The following is a 21,963-nucleotide window of genomic DNA, read 5'->3' on the forward strand; positions in this document are numbered from 1 at the left end:
ATCCACCGAGCCAGGGTTGATTTGGAAGCCTGTGACCCTTTACGCTGGCCAGCGACAAGGACAAAGAGTGCATCCGAGCGGCGCCGTACGAGAAATGTAGAGTCTGAGTGCTCTCACCAGATCTAACAAGTGCAAGTCCTTTTCACACTGGTGAACTGGATGAGGACAAAAAGAGGGTAAGGAGATATCCTGATTGAGATGAAAGGGGGATACCACCTTAGGGAGAAATTCCGGAACCGGACGCAGAACCACCTTGTCCTGGTGAAACACCAGGAAAGGGGCTTTGCATGACAGCGCCGCTAGCTCAGACACTCTCCGAAGTGATGTGACTGCTACCAGGAAGACCACTTTCTGCGAAAGGCGTGAGAGAGAAATATCCCTCATTGGCTCGAAAGGTGGTTTCTGAAGAGCCATCAGCACCCTGTTCAGATCCCAGGGTTCTAACGGCCGCTTGTAAGGAGGGACTATGTGACAAACCCCCTGCAGGAACGTGCGTACCTTTGGAAGTCTGGCCAGGCGCTTCTGACAAAACACAGAGAGCGCTGAGACTTGTCCCTTAAGAGAGCCGAGCGACAACCCTTTTTTCAATCCGGATTGAAGGAAGGAAAGAAAAGTGGACAAGGCAAATGGCCAGGGAGAAAAACCCTGATCAGAGCACCAAGATAGGAATATCCTCCACGTCCTGTGGTAGATCTTGGCGGACGTTGGTTTCCTAGCCTGTCTCATAGTGGCAATGACCTCTTGAGATAACCCTGAAGACGCTAGGATCCAGGACTCAATGGCCACACAGTCAGGTTGAGGGCCGCAGAATTCAGATGGAAAAACGGCCCTTGAGACAGCAAGTCTGGTCGGTCTGGTAGTGCCCACGGTTGGCCCACCGTGAGATGCCACAGATCCGGGTACCACGACCTCCTCGGCCAGTCTGGAGCGACGAGTATGGCGCGGCGGCAGTCGGACCTGATCTTGCGTAACACTCTGGGCAACAGTGCCAGAGGAGGAAACACATAAGGGAGTTGAAACTGCGACCAATCCTGAACTAAGGCGTCTGCCGCCAGAGCTCTGTGATCTTGAGACCGTGCCATGAATGTTGGGACCTTGTTGTTGTGCCGGGACGCCATTAGGTCGACGTCCGGCATCCCCCAGCGGCAACAGATCTCCTGAAACACGTCCGGGTGAAGGGACCATTCCCCTGCGTCCATGCCCTGGCGACTGAGAAAGTCTGCTTCCCAGTTTTCTACGCCCGGGATGTGCACTGCGGATATGGTGGAGGCCGTGGCTTCCACCCACATCAGAATCCGCCGGACTTCCTGAAAGGCTTGCCGACTGCGTGTTCCCCCTTGGTGGTTGATGTATGCCACCGCTGTGGAGTTGTCCGACTGAATTCGGATCTGCATGCCTTCCAGCCACGGCTGGAACGCCTTTAGGGCAAGATACACTGCCCTTATCTCCAGAACATTGATCTGAAGAGAGGACTCTGTCGGAGTCCAGGTTCCCTGAGCCCTGTGGTGGAGAAAGACCGCTCCCCACCCTGACAGGCTCGCGTCCGTCGTGACCACAGCCCATGATGGGGGAAGGAAGGATTTCCCCTTCGACAGAGAATTGGGGAGAAGCCACCACTGAAGGGAAGCCTTGGCTGCCCGTGAAAGGGAGACATTCCTGTCGAGGGACGTCGACTTCCTGTCCCATTTGCGGAGAATGTCCCATTGAAGTGGACGCAGATGAAACTGCGCAAAAGGAACTGCCTCCATTGCTGCTACCATCTTCCCTAGGAAGTGCATGAGGCGCCTCAGGGGGTGTGACTGGCCTTGAAGGAGAGATTGCACCCCTGTCTGTAGTGAACGCTGTTTGTCCAGCGGAAGCTTCACTATCGCTGAGAGAGTATGAAACTCCATGCCAAGATATGTCAGTGATTGGGCCGGTGTCAGATTTGACTTTGGAAAATTGATGATCCACCCGAAACTCTGGAGAGTCTCCAGAGCAACGTCTAGGCTGCGTTGGCATGCCACTTGAGAGGGTGCCTTGACCAGCAGATCATCTAAGTAAGGGATCACCGAGTGTCCCTGAGAGTGTAGGACTGCTACCACTGCTGCCATGACCTTGGTGAAGACCCGTGGTGCTGTCGCCAGGCCGAAAGGCAGTGCCACGAACTGAAGGTGTTCGTCCCCTATGGCGAAACGCAGGAAGCGCTGATGCTCTGGTGCAATCGGTACGTGGAGATAAGCATCTTTGATGTCAATTGATGCCAGGAAGTCTCCTTGGGACATTGAGGCGATGACGGAGCGGAGCGATTCCATCCGGAACCGCCTGGTTTTTACGTGTTTGTTGAGCAGTTTTAGGTCCAGAACAGGACGGAAGGATCCGTCCTTTTTCGGTACCACAAACAAGTTGGAGTAAAAACCGTGACCCTGTTGCTGAAGAGGAACAGTGATCACCACTCCTTCCGCCTTCAGAGTGCACACCGCCTGAAGAAGAGCATCGGCTCTCTCGGGGGGCGGAGATGTTCTGAAAAATCGAGTCGGAGGACGAGAGCTGAACTCTATCCTGTAACCGTGGGATAGAATGTCTCTCACCCATCGGTCTTTTACCTGTGGCAGCCAGGCGTCGCAAAAGCGGGAAAGCCTGCCACCGACCGAGGATGCGGTGTGAGGAGGCCGAGAGTCATGAGGAGGTCGCCTTGGGAGCGGTTCCTCCGGCGGTCTTTTTAGGACGTGACTTAGACCGCCATGAATCGGAGTTCCTCTGATCCTTTTGAGGCCTTTTGGACGAGGAGAACAGACCTTCCCGCGGGCCGAAAGGACCGAAACCTCGATTGTACCTTCCGTGGTTGAGGTCTGTTTGGTTTGGACTGGGGTAAGGAGGAGTCCTTTCCCTTGGATTGTTTAATGATTTCGTCCAATCGTTCACCAAACAGGCGGTCGCCAGAAAATGGCAAACCGGTTAAGAACTTTTTGGAAGCGGAGTCTGCCTTCCATTCACGTAGCCACATGGCCCTGCGGACTGCCACCGAATTGGCGGATGCTACCGCCGTACGGCTCGTAGAGTCCAGGACAGCATTAATGGCGTAGGACGCAAACGCCGACGCCTGAGAGGTTAAGGACACCACTTGCGGAGCAGATGTACGTGTGACTGCATTAATCTGTGCATGACAAGCTGAGATAGCTTGGAGTGCCCAGACGGCTGCGAATGCTGGAGCAAAAGACGCGCCGATAGCTTCATAGATGGATTTCAACCATAGCTCCATCTGTCTGTCAGTGGCATCCTTGAGTGAAGCCCCATCTTCCACTGCAACTATGGATCTAGCCGCCAGTCTGGAGACAGGAGGATCCACCTTAGGACACTGAGCCCAGCCCTTGACAACGTCAGGGGGGAAGGGATAACGTGTATCCTTAAGGCGCTTGGAAAAACGCTTATCTGGACAAGCTCAGTGTTTCTGGACTGCCTCTCTGAAGTCAGAGTGATCCAGAAACATACTCAATGGACGCTTGGGAGACCTGAAACGGAATTTCTCCTGCTGAGAAGCTGACTCCTCAATTGTAGGAGCTGGTGGAGAAATATCCAACACCTGATTGATGGTTGCTATAAGGTCATTCACTATGGCGTCACCATCAGGTGTATCCAGGTTGAGAGCGGTCTCAGGATCAGAATCCTGATCTGCTACCTCCGCTTCATCATCCAGAGAGTCCTCCTGCTGAGACCCTGAATAGTGTGATGAAGTCGAGTGAATTTCCCAGCGAGCCCGCTTAGGCGGCCTGGGACTGCGGTCCATGTCAGAGACCTCACCCCGGGATCCATGGGTCACCCCAGGAGCACTTTGCTGCTCCAATTGAGGGGGGCCTGAGATCAATGATTGAACAGTGCCTGGGGCCTGAGTCACCGGTCTGGACTGTAAAGCTTCAAGTATCCTAGCAGACCATTTATCCATACTCTCAGACAGTTTGTCAGCAAATACTGCAAACTCCGTCCCTGTCACCTGGACAGTGGTAGCAGGTGGTTCCACCTGGGCCACCAGTAGCAGAGGCTCCGGCTGAGCAAGTGCCACAGGGGCCGAGCATTGCACACAATGAGGGTCAGTGGAACCTGCCGGTAGTATAGCCGCACATGAAGTACAGGTTGCAAAGTAAGCCTGTGCTTTGGCACCCTTGCTTTTTGCGGACGACATGCTGTTGTCTCCTCTGAGTACAATCCAGGAGGGTATATAGCCAAAAATCAACAGTGCGACCGTACAGTGTAAATGTATAGCATATAAGCATATATATATATATATATATGTACACTCCGGCACTCAGTGGGGCCAGCACCTCAGGTGCTGCTTACCGACCGCTAAAAAGCGGTTGTGTGATCACCAGATTCCCTGCCTGAGCCTCCCAGAGCCTGTTATCTCTCCTCTCCAGCGTTAGAAGTGCTGACAGGAATGGCTGCCGGCGTTCTGTGGGGAGGAGGGGGCCGTGGGCGTGCTCTAGAAATTGCGGGAATCTGGAGCCCCACTGTGCTGAATGAGGGGGGAGGAGGATACAGAGTATGCTCCGGCCCTCAGCGCTGACGTCCTGTACAGCGTCCCGCCCTTCCCCTGACTGACAGGCCTGGGGGCGGGAATATGCGATACTAGGCCGCAAAAGCCGGGGACTAAGTTATAAGCGCGGCCGGCATATAAGCGCGGCCGGCGCGGTAGTCCCCGGCGCACTAACACACCCAGCAGTGCTGCAGTGTATATGGCACAAGCGCTCCATGCGCGGTCCCCACGGGGACACAGAGTACCTCAAAGTAGCAGGGCCTTGTCCCTGACGATACCCGGCTCCTGTCCAGCAGATTCCCCAGGGGCTGCGGAGGGAGCACGGTCCCCTGTGCCTGGAGACTGATTAGGATCCCACTTCACCCAGAGCCCATTAAGGGATGGGGAAGGAAAACAGCATGTGGCTCCTGCCTATGTACCCGTAATGGGTACCTTAACAGCACCGCCGACCAGAGTGGGGTGAGAAGGGAGCATGCTGGGGGCCCTATATGGGCCCTCTTTTCTTCCATCCGACATAGTCAGCAGCTGCTGCTGACTAAGATGTAGAGCTATGCGTGGATGTCAGCCTCCTTCGCACAAAGCATAAAAACTGAGGAGCCCGTGATGCACGGGGGGTGTATAGGCAGAAGGGGAGGGGCTTTACACTTTTAAGTGTAATACTTTGTGTGGCCTCCGGAGGCAGAAGCTATACACCCAATTGTCTGGGTCTCCCAATGGAGCGACAAAGAAATGCACCATAAAATGTATTGTGCATTTTCTCCTGAGTACGCAGATACCTCATATGTGGTGGAAAGTAATTGTTTGGGCGCATGGCGGGGTTCAGAAGAGAAGGAGCGCCATTTGACAGCAAAATTGGTTGGAATCATTAGCGGACGCCATGTCACGTTTGGAGACCCCCTATGGTGCCTAAACAGTGGAGCTCCCCCACAAGTGACCCCATTTTGGAAACTAGAGCCCTCAAATAATTTTTCTAGATGTTTGGTGAGCACTTTGAACACCTGGGGGCTTCACAGAAGTTTATAGCGTTGAGCCGTGAAAAGAAAAAAAATTTTTTTTACCACAAAACGGTTGCTTCAACTAGGTAGCTTTTTTTTTCACAAGGCTATCAGGAAAAAATGCACCATAAAATGTATTGTGCAATTTCTCCTGAGTACGCAGATACCTCATATGTGGTGGAAAGTAATTGTTTGAGCGCATGGCGGGGCTCAGAAGAGAAGGAGCGCCATTTGACTTTTCAAACGCAGTGCACTGATCGGCCGCTGCAGGACGCACGGTCGGATGCGATAAAAAAAAGCGTCGGGGATACATAAAAAAAAAAGTCACGCCAAAAATTGACCATGGATGCAGATACGTTATGTGCATCCCTGATCAGCGCTTGGCGGGACGCACGGACGGATGCAATACAAAAAGCGTCGGGGATACGGAAAAAAGTCACGTCAAAAATTGACCATGGATGCCGATCCGTTATGTGCATCCCTGATCAGCGCTTGGCGGGACGCACGGACGGATGCAATACAAAAAGCGTCGGGGATACGGAAAAAAGTCACGTCAAAAATTGACCATGGATGCCGATCCGTTATGTGCATCCCTGATCAGCGCTTGGCGGGACGCACGGACGGATGCAATACAAAAAGCGTCGGGGATACGGAAAAAAGTCACGCCAAAAATTGACCATGGATGCCGATCCGTTATGTGCATCCCTGATCAGCGCTTGGCGGGACGCACGGACGGATGCGATACAAAAAGCGTCGGGAATACGGAAAAAAGTCAAGCCAAAAATTGACCATGGATGCCGATCCGTTATGTGCATCCCTGATCAGCGCTTGGCGGGACGCACGGACGGATGCAATACAAAAAGCGTCGGGGATACGGAAAAAAGTCACGCCAAAAATTGAGCAGGGATGCCGATCCGTTATCAGCATCCCTGATCAGCGCTTGGCGGGACGGATGAGGTGTAAAAATGGACAGGGGATACGGAAAAAAAAAAAAAAAAGTTATACTCACAGTACCCAGAGGACTAGCAGGAGGATCACTGACCAGAAGAGCTGCAGAGGAACAGATGGCAGAGAGATGGACAGCTTTACAGGAGCAGCAGGCAGATCAGCAGAATGCCCAGGAAGGACCCAGCGATGGACGCAGATGTGATCAGGCCGGTGAAGACAGGTAAGAGGACGTCGGGGGAGAGCAGAGGGGGAGAGGGGGGGTTGAGAGCAGAGGGGGGTTGAGAGCAGAGGGGGAGGGGGGAGAGCAGAGGGGGAGGGGGGAGAGCAGAGGGGGAGGGGGGAGAGCAGAGGGGGAGACCGGAGAGGGAGCTGCAGAAGCAGAATAAAGATAATGGGGGAGGCAGTCAGATCGCGGGGGGAGCAGATCGGGATGTGGGGGGGGGGGGGGGGCACGGCAGGGGCTATCACGGCAGCGCGCAGGGGCACCACGGGAGCGCGCACGGGCTGCAAAGTGAGCACAGTACTCACGTGCAGCAGCAGCAGCGGTGACCTCAGCGGCGGCGGCAGCAGCAGCGGTGGCGTGGTACCACAAGTACCAGCCACTGCACGCTGCAGCCATGTTGGGGGAGGGCTCGCAGGCCAGCACAGGCCTGGGGAGGGCGGCCACCGGCAGATCAGACCGCCCCACTGCACACTGATTGGAGTGATTGCGCGTCATAGCACGATCGCTCCAATCAGTGCTGCAGGGGCTGGGGGCGGCATGTTTGAGGTCCACCTATGATATGCTGCAGCAGCTGCGGCATCTCATAGCTGGATCTCACAGGATCGCACTAATTCGGGCATTATTTTTGCCGAAATTAGTGCGATCGATGTGGTTGGCGGTTCAGATTTGAACAGCCAATCACATCGATCATCGATAGGGGGTGGCGATGCCGCCCCCCCTGGGGTCAAGCAAAGGTCCCCTGCTGTAAGAAACAGCAGGGGACATCATTTGAAAGCCGTTGCTATGGCCACGGCAATCAAATGAAGTTTAGGCCGTAAAATTACGTCCCTGGTCGTTAAGTCACGTTAAAATAGGACGTAATTTTACGGCCCGCGGTCGTGAAGGGGTTAAACAGAAGGAGCAGCTGCTGAAACTGACCATGAAAATCTAGTGTACTGCAGTAAAAGTGGGCAGGGTCTGCTCACACGTCTGATGTCAATCCTCCTCTGGGCATTTGCAAAAGGATAAGGATGACGTTTAGGATCTGTTTTGGAACCATGTTATTGGTGACTGCAACATGATATTGAGAGGTGGACAGTGTCAGCAACAATTGCTGGCATTGCCAATTCTGTTAGTTGGTGCTGCTCACTATCACACGCAGAGGGTAAATATAGGGCTAAACTGAGTGTATCACACATGTTAGGATAAGATGCGCAAAGTGTATCACGCACTGGAATTGGATCCGCATCTCTGCAGGCTTCATCACATGATGGGGGTTAGGTACATAGTTTTGAGGGTTGTATCATACATGATGGGATTACAGACATGGCAGTGAAGGCTGTATTACATGATTGGCATTAGATACAAGGTCCAGAGGGCTGTATCACACATGATGGGGATTAGGCACATGGCACTGCTATGTCAGTTCAAGACTCATTCACTTGTCTGTAATGTACAGTCATACACTGCAGAGTTCAGTCAGTGTTCTGAGCACTGTTGCATGGTGATCGTTGTGCTTCAAACAATGCGATGACAGCGGTGGAGTGTGATGATCAGCATCCTGGCATTGTACTACTGTCAAAAAAAAAAAAAAAAACAAACCAAGGAGAAAAATTGTATGAAAAATACCCTGACTATAAATAAATAAATTGCAAGTGCTTAATAACAGTGTACTTAGAATATACATTTTTGCAAAAAGGTAAGAAGCTGTCCCACCTCGTCACGGTGTACCCATCTGAGACAGTCCCTAACCTACTGAAGTTAAAACCATTATACTATCTTGCTTTACTGCAAGTTGGGGGCGCAGCCCTCCTTATACTGAGGCTAAACAACTAACTGCTTCCCACTTTGCTGTGTATTTAATCTGGGACCCAGCTGACCACATGATACCATTCACATTGGAGTTTTTGATAGACACAAGTCAGGTATGTATAATGGTTTTAACTTTAGTAGGTTAGGGACTGTCTCAGATGGGTACACCGTGACGAGGTGGGATGGATTCTTACCTTTTTGCAAAAATGTATATACTAAGTACCGTTATTAAGCACTTGCAATTTATTTATTTATAGTCAGGGTATTTTTCATACAATTTTTCTCCTTGTTTTTTTTCTAGTCTTGAGGCTGCAAGTCACATGCTTGTAATGTTGCATGTTTATTGAACATTTGTAACAGCTCAGTTTGTTGGTGTTTATTGTACTACTATCAAGCTACAGAGTGGATGAAGAGCCCATTATACTATTTGAAGGGCTATGAGAGAGACTTTAAAACTTTTTTGATGACCATTTGAAGGACATTATACTGCATGCAAGCAACCATACAGTGTGAAGGATTGTGTGGGGGCTCATCATACTGTGCGGAGGGCTGTGTGAAGGCCATTATACTGCATGGGGGGCTGTGCTGGCGGGGAAGGGGGGGGGGGGTGTCACCATACTTTGCAGGGGTAGTTGAGGGGGTGGGGGCACACAGTAGGGTATGTGCGCACGTCTGCGTTTTATTCCGCAGCGTTTAAGTCACTGCATGTGCGTTTCATAATACAGCAGAAAAGCTGCATTTTGAAAGCATTGTGCCTGCAGAACTCATGCGGTCTGGATGCTTACTCTGCCATAGAGAGGGAAAAGCATCCAGAACGCACAAAAGAGGTGACATGTTGCTTTTTAGAATGCCACGATTCGGGAAAATATTTCAGCAGCAGAAACGCTGTGTTCTAAAATGCAACGTGCTGATGGAATTTGCACATTCATAGATTGTGCTGGGGACGCAGGCTTTTACACTGCGGTGCAATACACAGCGTAAAAGCATGAAAAAAAAAGCACACGTGCGCAAATAGCCAAACTGTTCGTGTGGCGGAATTCACTTTGGTGGCATCATACAGTGCTTGTAGGACACTTTTGTTGTATGCAATAAAAGAGGAATCTAAGGGCTTCAATAAGAGAAATACTTTGAAAGGGCTAAAAAGCAGTGACAAGCTATTATGTGTCCCAGCCGAAAAGTAATTTGATTTTTTGGGGTGGTGGGCGCACTATTAAAACTTCTCATATTGGGCCTCATTTCTATGAATGCCCCTGCAGCAATGTGGGAGAAAAAAAAAAAAAAAAAAAAAAGTGTTTACCTTTATTCTTGCACTAGTTGTCTGTTCAAGTTCTTTTATTTTAGCCCCTCCACGTCCTGAAAAATATAAAAACATACATTTAAAAATGCAATTGTTTTTTAAATTTCTTTAGCGCGAACATGTTCCATGGCACTTTAGGCTTTGTGCGCACGGTGCGTTTTTCGGGGTGCGTTTTTCCTCTAAAACTGCATGCATTTCCTTACCCAGCAAAGTCTAGGAGTTTTCATTTTTGCACAGTCCGGCACAGTGCAGTTTTGTTTAAGGTACGTTTTTGTGCTGACCACAAAGATGCAACATGTCAATTATGTCTGCGTTTTTGCCAGCGTTTTTCAGCCATGGAATGCATTGTAAAAAAAATGGCAGCAACAAAAACGCATGCTTTTTTACACTAGGTCCCTTAGGGGACTATAATGATCAGCAATCTGATCGCACTTCCATTTTTCCAGATCACAACTACACAGTTGAGATCTGGAGAAAAACTACTCAAGGCTGGGGCTACACGGGGGACTACTGCGTTCCTCGCATGCCACTCGGCTCACGCTGGCAGCACAGCAGGAGCAGAGTGTCATGCAAGTGTCACTGCGACTGAGGTCTGATCTTGCCATGAGAACACAGCTGCGGGGGAACGGGCCAGCACGGAGGAGTGGAAGGCCGGTGCTAAGGAGGGGAGGGATTTACCTCCCTCTCTCCACTATTGCCAGCTATTGCCATTCTCGCCCTGCACTCGTGTTACACCGGTGTACTGCGAGTGCAGTGCGATTTTTCTCTTGCCCCATAGACTTGAGTGGGTGCTAGAGAAACAAGGATCGCATTACACTCACAGCATGCTGCGACTGTTTTCTGGGTCCGATTAGGGCTTAGAAAATAATCGTTCATGGGTGCTGACACATGGACCAATATAAGGCTGGGGCCACACGGGCACTACTGCGATCCACTTGCATGAGACTCGGCTCGTGCTGGCAGTACAGCAGAGCCGAGTGTCATGCCTGTGTCCTTGCAACTGAGGTCCGTTCGTGCGAGCAGACCTCAGCTGCGGGGGGCGGGCCGGCACTCAGGAGAGGAGGGAGGGATTTCTCTCCCTCTCTACTGTGTAGCCGGCTATTGCCATTCTCGCACTGCACTAGCAGTACACCGTTGTACCGCGAGTGCAGTGCGATTTTTCTCTCGCCCCATTCACTTGAATGGGTGCGAGAGAAAGAGACTCAGCTTACAATCGCAGCATGCTGCGATTGTTTTCTCGATCCGATTAGGGCTGAGAAAATAATCGCCCATGTGTGCTGACACACAGGCTAGAATTGGTCCGAGGGGAATGCGATGTTTTATCGCACTCCACTCGCACCGATTTTCTCGCCGTGTGGCTTAGGCCTTAGCCTAAGTGGAATGCGATGTTTTATCGCATTCCACTCGCTCCAAATTTCATGCAGTGTGTCTTAGGCTATGTGCGCACTGGAAAATGGAATTTTCTCAAGAAAATTCCGCAGGTATTCAAAGATTACCGCACCCGCGGTAAAAAACCACGGCAAACCGCACCCGAAAACCGCATGCGGTTTGCTGCGGTTTTACCGCGGTATTGTTCGCGGTTTTGCTGCGTGCGGGTTGGGATGTGCTTTATTGCATTCAATGCAATAAAGCACATTGGAAAAAAAAAAAAAAAGTCATTTCACTCTGAGATAGATAGATAGATAGATAAAGAGACAGAAGAATAGATAGAGGGATAGATAGATAGATAGGAGGACAGATCGCTGCATTTCCCACGGTCGGCAGTGAGTTCACATTACCGGCCGTGGGAAATGACCGGTAATTACCTCTGCTGTCTGCTGCATTCATTCAGCGCTGTGTCTGTGACCGTCGCGGCTGGATGTGAGCAGCGCAGGACCTGTGGATTACGCCGGAGCGGTGGATTACGCCGGAGCTTTGTTTCGGGAGGGGTTAATAAAAGGGTGAACGAGGCTTGTTTGTTTTATTTAAAATAAAGGATTTTTCTGTGTGTGTTTATTCACTTTACTTACGGGTTGATCATGTCAGCTGTCTCATAGACGCTGCCATGATCAAGCCTGGAGTTAATGGCGGCGATCCGCCACCATTAACCGCTTGTATTACCCTGACCGCCACTGCTACACAGCGGCAGGAAGAGCCGGTGACACGCCGGTGCTGCCGCATAATGCATGCGACAGTCCCGGGGCAGCTGCGGCTGATATTCTCGGCTGTGGGAGTGAGGTGTGGGACATTAACCCTGCCCCTCTCCCTCCCCAGCCTGAGAATACCGGGCTGCCGCTGTGTGCTTACCTCGGCTGGACGGTAAATATGCAGCGGAGCCCACGTTCTTTGTTTTCTATATTTCCGTCTGTGTTCTATGTGTCTGTGTTCTATGTGTCTGTGTTCTATGTGTCTGTGTTCTATGTGTCTGTGTTCTATGTGTCTGTGTTCTATGTGTCTGTGTTCTATGTGTCTGTGTTCTATGTGTCTGTGTTCTATGTGTCTGTGTTCTATGTGTCTGTGTTCTATGTGTCTGTGTTCTATGTGTCTGTGTTCTATGTGTCTGTGTTCTATGTGTCTGTGTTCTATGTGTCTGTGTTCTATGTGTCTGTGTTCTATGTGTCTGTGTTCTATGTGTCTGTGTTCTATGTGTCTGTGTTCTATGTGTCTGTGTTCTATGTGTCTGTGTTCTATGTGTCTGTGTTCTATGTGTCTGTGTTCTATGTGTCTGTGTTCTATGTGTCTGTGTTCTATGTGTCTGTGTTCTATGTGTCTGTGTTCTATGTGTCTGTGTTCTATGTGTCTGTGTTCTATGTGTCTGTGTTCTATGTGTCTGTGTTCTATGTGTCTGTGTTCTATGTGTCTGTGTTCTATGTGTCTGTGTTCTATGTGTCTGTGTTCTATGTGTCTGTGTTCTATGTGTCTGTGTTCTATGTGTCTGTGTTCTATGTGTCTGTGTTCTATGTGTCTGTGTTCTATGTGTCTGTGTTCTATGTCTGTGATCTATGTCTGTGATCTATGTCTGTGTGTATCTGATATGTGTGTGTGTTTACTCTCTGCTCTGCTTCCGCTTCCTGTAATGACTTCACTTCCCTGCAAAACCGCAGACAAGCGATGTACATTACCGGAGGTAAACCGCAAAATACCGCAGGGAATAACGCAGGAAAACGCAGTGAACCGCACAGAATTTGCTGCCTGCGTTATTCCCTGCGGGATTTCACGATTAACATTGGAGTCAATGTAGTGAAATCCCGCAGCGATGTGCGGAAAAGAATTGACATGCAATTGTTTTTGCTGCGGGAATCCCGCAGCAAAACATGCAGCTGTCAAATTCCGCCTAGTGCGCACAGGATTTTTTTTGCCCATAGGTTTTGCTGGTGAATCACTGCAGAGATGTTATGAACATTTTCTGCAGCGAAACATGCAGCAAAACCGCAAAAAATCCGCGGCAAAATCCGGTAAGTGCGCACATAGCCTTAGGCTATGTGCGCACTAGAGCTTTTTACCTGCGGATTTACCCGCGGATTTGCCCCGGAAATTTCTTGAGAAATGTCTGCAATCTTTGTGCAGACATTTCCCATGAAATTCAATGAGAAAAAAAAAAATAGCTGTGCGCACTGTGCGGATTTTTCTCAAGAAAATTTTCTCGAGAAACTTTCTTGAGAAAATGTGCATGTCCATTAATTTCCGCAGGTACCTGCGGTATTCCGCAGGTAGCAATGATGTGCGGTATACCCCCGGAATAGCCGCGATTTACCTGCGGGAATGCTCATCGCTGCCTGCGGTTTTGCAGGAAGCGATGTCATTATGCCAGGAAGAGGAAGCGGAGCAGAGTAAACACACGTCACACTCCCTGGACGCCGCACAGAAGCACTTCCGTGCGACCTCCAGGTCTGTCCTGTGCAGTCTGTGTCCTGCTCCGGCCTCGCGGCTGCCTGCACTGCAGGGTGTCAGTGTCTGCCCGCAGTGTCAGCAGCCTGTCACGCGGCAGCGCAGGCAGACACTGACATCCTGCAGTGCTGGGAGCCGCGGGGATGACGATCGCTGCTGTCAGGAGGTGAGATCATTACCTGCTGTGACGATCTCCTGCCTCCTGACGTCAGCGCTGTCACTGCTGTCTATGCCCGTCTCGCGAGCGGCCCGAGACTGTCACTAGCGGTGACGTCACGGGCTCTCGCGATACTTCTGACAACGCGGCGGGCATAGAAGTCAGTGACAGCGCTGACATCAGCAGTGCAGGAGATGATCACAGAAGGTAATGATCTCATCTATGCTCCTGATGGCAGCGCTAGTCATCCCCTGCAGTGACCTGAGCTGACCTATTGATGTTAGCTCAGGTCACTGCACAGCTCTCCCAGCCAATGGGGAACATTCTGTTCTTCATTGACTGGGACAGCGACTATGGTATGGATCGCCGTGGGACCCCCCCCTTATTGGATTACGCCGGACGTGGATTGATTGTTCTTTTCAATAAATTGGTTAAAGAGGCTATGTGGGGAGTGTTTTTTCAAATAAAACTTTTTTTGTTGTCTATTTTTTTATTATTACTGACTGGGTTGGTGATGTCGGGTATCTGATAGACGCCTGACCTCACCAACCCCAGGGCTTGATGCCAGGTGACATTACACATCTGGCATCAACCCCATATATTACCCCGTTTGCCAACGCACCAGGGCGCGGGATGAGCTGGGGCAAAGCGCCAGGATTGGCACGTCTAATGGATGCGCCACTTCTGGGGCGGCTGCGGCCTGCTATTTTTAGGCTGGGGAGTGTCCAATAACAGTGGACCTCCCTAGTCTGAGAATATCAGACCCCAGCTGTCCGCTTTACCTTGGCTGGTGATCCAATATGGGGGGGACCGCACGTTTTTTGTTTTAAATTATTTATATAATTTAAAATAACAGCGTGGGGTGCCCACTCTTTTGGATTATCAGCCAAGGTGAAGCTGCCAGCGGTGGTCTGCAGGCTGCAGCCGTCTGCTTTACCCTAGCTGGCTACAAAAAATGGGGGGACCTCACGTCGTTTTTTTTTTTATTATTTATTTATTTTATGGCTAAATACAAGGCTAAGCACCCTTTAGTGCCACATGAAAGTCACTAAAGGGTGCCAGCTTAGAAAATGCAGGGAGGTGGAACATTATATAGGTTTTTCTCATCTATCTATCCCTCTATCTATCTATCCATCTATCCCTCTATCTATCCCTCTATCTATCTATCTATTCATCTATCTATCTATCTATCTATCTATCCCTCTATCTATCCCTCTATCTATCTATCTATTCATCTATCTATTCATCTATCTATCCCTCTATCTATCTATTCATCTATTCATCTATCTATCCCTCTATCTATCCATTCATCTATCTATCCCTCTATCTATCTATCTATTCATCTATCCATCTTTCCCTCTATCCATTATCTGTCTATCGATTATCTTTATTATTTATTGCAGGGACAAACCTGCGGTAAATCCGCGGCAAAACCGCATGCGGATTTGGTGCGGATTTTTTCCGCAGGTCCGGAAATCTTTCACTGGCAGAAGTTTCTCAAGAAATTTTCTTGAGAAAATTCACATTTCTAGTGCGCACATAGCCTTACTCTCACACACGGCACTCTGCCCTCTGTGAGAGAGAGTGAATCATGATAGCTACAGCAGTCATCACATGACCCTGTTCTACCATGGCAACCACCGGAACTCACGTAAATCACGTCACGTGACTTCTGATGGGGGTAGGAAAGTTATCCTTATGGCTGCACGCATTTACATCTCGCTGTCAGATTTTGGCAGCGAGATGTAAGGCTAGTTTCACACTTGCGTTAAATGGCTTCCGTAGCATTGCGTTGTGTGACGGATGCAATGGATGCGTTGCATATAGTGGCACAACAGATGCTACGGATCGTACAAAACAACAGAAAGCTTTTTTTTTTATTACTCTTTAGGCTATGTGTGCACGTGTGCGCTCTGCACAGCACCTAAAAGGTGCGCTTCAGAGCGCAGCTGAAAAGCTCCGTTCTGAAGCGCATGGTGCCGGCAGAGATCGTGCGCTCTGTATGCAGGTCCTGCCATAGACAGAGCAGGAGCTGCCGGCAAAGCGCACGGAAGAAGTGACATGTCACTTCTTAGAATGCGCGCTTCGGGCAGCAGCCGAAGCGCTGCGCTCTAAGACGCCACGTGCGCACGGCCCCTGCACAATCTCCATAGATTATGCAAGGGACGCAGGACGCATGCAGTTATGCTGCGCTACAAAGCGCAGCGTAACTGCATGTAATACGCATACGTGCGCACATAGCCTTACAGTTTTACCGGCAGCAGACTATTGTGAACGATCAGCTGATCGCTCTCAATAGCCGGCGGCCGGGCGCTCAGCTGAGCGCTCTCAATAGCCGGCAGCCGGGCGCTCAGCTGAGCGCTCTCAATAGCCGGCGGCCGGGCGCTCAGCTGAGCGTTCTCAATAGCCGGCGGCCGGGCGCTCAGCTGAGCGCTCTCAATAGCCGGCGGCCGGGCGCTCAGCTGAGCGCTCTCAATAGCCGGCGGCCGGGCGCTCAGCTGAGCGCTCTCAATAGCCGGCGGCCGGGCGCTCAGCTGAGCGCTCTCAATAGCCGGCGGCCGGGCGCTCAGCTGAGCGCTCTCAATAGCCGGCGGCCGGGCGCTCAGCTGAGCGCTCTCAATAGCCGGCGGCCGGGAATGCCGGCAGGGCGAGCGCTCAGCTCAGCTATGGAAAATAGCGCAGTGCGTTAACGGACTGCGCTATTCTCCATAGTGACGGACTCCGCTGAACGCAAGTGTGAAAGTACCCTAAGAGGTTAATAGGCGCGGGTGAAAGTGATTCCACTCACGCCTAGCAGGCACACGTCAGCTGTTGAAATCAGCTGAGATGTGCACGGATTGCTGCGGACTGCCCACGGCAGGAATTAACCTCACACGATCCATCACGTGTCGTGAACAGGTTAAAAGGCAACTGTCTGCTCAGAAGTAGGTATCCAAATAACCATAGTTTGAGAAAACTTTTCATGTTCATCCGTAAACAAGGAGTTCCAAAGGCGAGCCCTGAAAATCAAAGCATTCTTCCTTGCAGTTTGCTGCTTACTTTAGCAGGCAGTGGTGGGCAGACTATGGAAGTAAGGATTAGCCAGTCTGTCTGGCCCCATACACAATGCTCTGAGCACCTCATTTACATATGTAAACAAAGGAAGTTCTCAAAAAACGATCCTTAAGGTACAGTCACACACAACGACTTACCAGCGATCCCGAAAACGATGCGACCTAATAGGGTTCTCAGGTAAGTCGCTCAGAGGTCGCAGGTGAGATGTCACACAGTCAGATCTTACCAGCGATGCAGGAACAATACAGGTCGCAGTAGCGACCTGTATAACGATCTCAGCAGTCACTGTGACCCTGTCACACAGTGTCAAACACAGCGATGTGTGCTGCCCAGCAGGACATCACCTTTGAAGAAAATGGCCTGGACCATTCTGCAACAACTAGAGATCTCACAGCAGGGGCCTGATCGCTGGTAGGTGTCACACATAACGAGATCGCTAACGGGATCGCTGTTTCGTCACCAAAACAGTGACTCAGCAGCGATCTCGCTAGCGATCTCGTTATGTGTGACGGTACCTTTAGAGTTCTTATTCTAAAAGTCTGGCTCTTCAGAGCGCTAGGTCCCATACAATGGCCTGTGCTTACTTCTCTATTAGAACTTTAAACTGATCCAAGGTAAAGTAACCCTCCACACTGAAAGATGGCTATACATTTGCCAAGTAATCACCCTCCCTAATGCCTTCTGCAGAGAAAGGTATTCCAGTCCTCCCTCATTCAAGATGGCAGCCACACTGTATGAGAAAGTTGTTTAGTCTGATCCAGGCTACCCTTGCCTTTGCGTCATCATTCAGTCTTACCACTCCAACAGCAATCTTGAATGCACGTGACCCAGGAACACAATTCTCAGTGGAGGAGGCACTGGGTAGCATGTGGTACCAAGTAAGGCCAGCGTTACACTTGCGAGTGACTCACATCGGCATCACCCGACACGGCCGCACACTCTGACAGGAGCGTGTCGAATGCATATATATCTATGCAGCTGAAAAGTTCCTGTCCGGAGAGTGTGCGGCCGTGCCGGGTGATGCCAATGAGAGTGACTCGCAAGTGTGATTACACAACAAATATATACAGTGGAACCTCGCTTAACGAGTAACCCACTTAACGAGAATTTCGTTTATCAAGCAAAGCTTTCTGTAAATTTGTAACTGTTTATGAGAAAGCTTTGCTGTACGAGCAAAATCCTCACCGCACACACTTACAGTTCTGTACATCCACTGCGCTCTGACCTGCTCTCGCCGTCCACACAAACGCACACAAGCACGCACAAACAAACACGCACGCACAGTATTATGCTCACCTTACCTTCCGTTCCATCGCCGGCCTCCTGGGTCCTGTAGTTCGACGCTCCAGGATGTGTATTGGCAACCACAGTGACGAAGCAGGAACTTCGGCTGTCAGATGCTACTCAAAGGCAGCGCGCGCTGGCCAATCAGAGGCAAGCGGCTCCTGCCTTTGACGTCAGCGCTCTGGGTGCGGAAGTTCCTCCCTCGTCGTGATGGTTACCAGATACACAGCCCGTACTAGCGAACAGCAAGTCCCAGCAGACCGGCGATGGAACGGAAGGTAAGGTGAGTATAATATGTGCGTGTTGTACGTGTGTGGAATGACACAATAGGGGACCAGGATGGGACATTTAACAAGTTGTGGAACGAATAGTCTGCATTGCAATGATTCCCTATGGGAAATCTTGCTTTGCTGAACGAGTAACTTGGTTAAGGCTGCTTTCACACCTCCGGTTTCTGCAATGCGGCACACTCCGGCACTTTGCAGGAAAATCGCAACCGTTTTTTTTGCTGCCGGTTGCGTTTTTTCTGCATAGACTTTAATTAGTGCCGCATGGCCTTGCGTTCCATCCGGTTTTTGCCGCATGCGGCAGATTTAGCCGATGCGGCGGCCGGATGGAACGTTGCCTAGCACGTTTCTTCGTGTGGCAAAAAAACCCCGCATCGCGCCGCATTTTTCAATGCATGCCTATGGCGGCTGGATGCGGCAAAAACTGCATCCGGCCGCCGCATGCGGTTTTTGCCACTGCGCATGCTCAGTAGCATGCCGCAAGCGGCAAAAACCGGACAGGCCACAAGGGAAAAACTTATGCAAAGGATGCGGTGTTTTCACCGCATCCGTTGCATAGCTTGTACAGCCGGATTGAGCCGCAGAGCTCAAGCCTAACAAGCACAGTCCCAGAACGGATTGTTCTCGTTAACCAAGGTTCCACTGTAGTCAGTTTTCAGTGCCAGGATAAAGGGTCACCTTATAGCAGTTATTAACAATACCAGTTTTTCGTGCAGTTCTCTAGATTTTCATAGTTTGTGACCATGACATGATCAAACGAACCTCTACACTGGGTCATTAGGAAACCTGGACAGGAGTTAATGGGAAAAAAACAAACAAATAAAAAACAAAAAAACCACAACACACACACCAGAATCATCACAGTAAAGTTAATAATATAAACTCACAAACATGATCCCTGGTAATCTAGTGCCTGCTCTTCAACCCCAATTGACCCTGCTGGACGTTTGTTATTTTACGGGTCCCTTTGATTTACCATACAGAGTATGCAGGACATCTTAGCAACGGATCGGATCCAGGCCATGAAACATTCGGCAGGCAATGCACAGCAGAGAGCAACGCCTTAGGCTGCGTGGCCACGATCAGGGTTCGCAGCGTTTTGGATGCAGCATGTTTTCGCTGCGGTGTACAGTACAAGCACAGTGGATGAGATTTCTAGAAATCCAATGTCCACTGTGCATGTTTTGCCTGCAGCAAAAACTGACCTGCAATGCAGCTACCCGCACCACAGCATGTCAATTCGTTGCTGTAGTGACACAAGTGTTCACACAGCGAAACCGCAACGGACCGAGCCCAGATCGTGGGCACAAGCAGCTGCGGTCTAATGCGGAGTGTGTACATACCCTTCGACTCTGCAGACAATGCACAGCAAAGAGCTCATATCCAGACCATGTAACGCCTTAGGGTATGTGCACACGAGGACCACGAGTGTCCTCCGTAGGAGACCACAGCTGCTCGTGCCCACGATCCGGGCGCGGGCAGTTGCAGTTTATCACTTGTGTTCTCCCAGCGGAGAACACTTACGTCTCGGCAGCAAAGAATTGACATGCTGCGGCTTGGGAAGCCGCATGGCATGTCAGTTATCAATGTGGGATAAACAAGCACAGTGGACATGGGATTCCTAAAATTCGCATCTACTGTGCTTGTACTGTAAAATGCAGCGTTTTGGATGCAGGGCAAACACTGCGTCCAAAACAGCGTGAACCCTGATCGTGAGCACACAGCCAAATACAGAGCCCAGAGCTCGGATCCGGGCCATGAAACACTCGGCAGACAATGCACAGCCCAGAGCTCGGATCCGGGCCATGAAACACTCGGCAGACAATGCACAGCCCAGAGCTCGGATCCGGGCCATGAAACACTCGGCAGACAATGCACAGCCCAGAGCTCGGATCCGGGCCATGAAACACTCGGCAGACAATGCACAGCCCAGAGCTCGGATCCGGGCCATGAAACACTCGGCAGACAATGCCCAGCCCAGAGCTCGGATCCGGGCCATGAAACACTCGGCAGACAATGCCCAGCCCAGAGCTCGGATCCGGGCCATGAAACACTCGGCAGACAATGCCCAGCCCAGAGCTCGGATCCGGGCCATGAAACACTCGGCAGACAATGCCCAGCCCAGAGCTCGGATCCGGGCCATGAAACACTCGGCAGACAATGCCCAGCCCAGAGCTCGGATCCGGGCCATGAAACACTCGGCAGACAATGCCCAGCCCAGAGCTCGGATCCGGGCCATGAAACACTCGGCAGACAATGCACAGCCCAGAGCTCGGATCCGGGCCATGAAACACTCGGCAGACAATGCACAGCCCAGAGCTCGGATCCGGGCCATGAAACACTCGGCAGACAATGCCCAGCCCAGAGCTCGGATCCGGGCCATGAAACACTCGGCAGACAATGCACAGCCCAGAGCTCGGATCCGGGCCATGAAACACTCGGCAGACAATGCACAGCCCAGAGCTCGGATCCGGGCCATGAAACACTCGGCAGACAATGCACAGCCCAGAGCTCGGATCCGGGCCATGAAACACTCGGCAGACAATGCACAGCCCAGAGCTCGGATCCGGGCCATGAAACACTCGGCAGACAATGCACAGCCCAGAGCTCGGATCCGGGCCATGAAACACTCGGCAGACAATGCACAGCCCAGAGCTCGGATCCGGGCCATGAAACACTCGGCAGACAATGCACAGCCCAGAGCTCGGATCCGGGCCATGAAACACTCGGCAGACAATGCCCAGCCCAGAGCTCGGATCCGGGCCATGAAACACTCGGCAGACAATGCCCAGCCCAGAGCTCGGATCCGGGCCATGAAACACTCGGCAGACAATGCCCAGCCCAGAGCTCGGATCCGGGCCATGAAACACTCGGCAGACAATGCCCAGCCCAGAGCTCGGATCCGGGCCATGAAACACTCGGCAGACAATGCACAGCCCAGAGCTCGGATCCGGGCCATGAAACACTCGGCAGACAATGCACAGCCCAGAGCTCGGATCCGGGCCATGAAACACTCGGCAGACAATGCACAGCCCAGAGCTCGGATCCGGGCCATGTAACCCCTTACACTCGGCAGACAATGCACAGCCCAGAGCTCGGATCCGGGCCATGTAACCCCTTACACTCGGCAGACAATGCTGGCCGCGGCTGATAGGCGCTGCCGCTGCTCACCTATCACTTTTCCGATCATTGCGCTGTCCAGGGGGAAACACAGGGGTTTAGTTGAGGAGTCCTGGCCGCTCTCCTTTCGTCTGAACTCCATTGTCCCCTTGCCAGGCTGTCTATTTGATTGCTGGAAATGGCCGCCGTCCCCTCTCCTCCGGCCGCGCGGTTCTGGCCTATTCCATGCCGGCTCTCTCCATTCGTTCTTGGCCGGTGGTGCCCATTGCTTGGTCGTTGTCGCCGCACTGCCGCTGTCATACTCTTCCACCCAGTCAGACATGTTGCACCGAGCTCTGTACTCCAGTCAGTGGTGTAACGACGTCTGAGAACACCGCTATGACGACAGTGCTAGAGTCTGTGGGGAGGATCAGCTCGAGGTCACGTGACG

At 51.3% G+C, this 21,963-nt stretch overlaps 1 protein-coding gene across 2 annotated transcripts in view; it reads right to left on the reverse strand.

The window, feature by feature from the left end:
- DDX43 (DEAD-box helicase 43) overlaps positions 1-21,951 on the reverse strand; it is a 156,528-nt gene extending 134,577 nt beyond the window's left edge. For both annotated transcript variants that reach the window (XR_012751422.1, XM_075338438.1), the window contains exons 1-2: positions 21,585-21,951; positions 9,765-9,820 (exon numbers count right to left, since the gene is read on the reverse strand). Coding sequence is in view for 1 of the 2 variants with exons in the window: in XM_075338438.1 (XP_075194553.1) it covers positions 9,765-9,820; positions 21,585-21,855 (327 nt within the window). In the remaining variant the exon portion in view is untranslated. The remainder of the gene's footprint in view (positions 1-9,764; positions 9,821-21,584) is intronic.
- Between the last annotated feature and the right edge of the window lie 12 nt (positions 21,952-21,963).

Source organism: Anomaloglossus baeobatrachus, chromosome 3, assembly GCF_048569485.1.
Source record: "Anomaloglossus baeobatrachus isolate aAnoBae1 chromosome 3, aAnoBae1.hap1, whole genome shotgun sequence".
In the NCBI taxonomy this organism is placed as follows: domain Eukaryota; kingdom Metazoa; phylum Chordata; class Amphibia; order Anura; family Aromobatidae; genus Anomaloglossus; species Anomaloglossus baeobatrachus.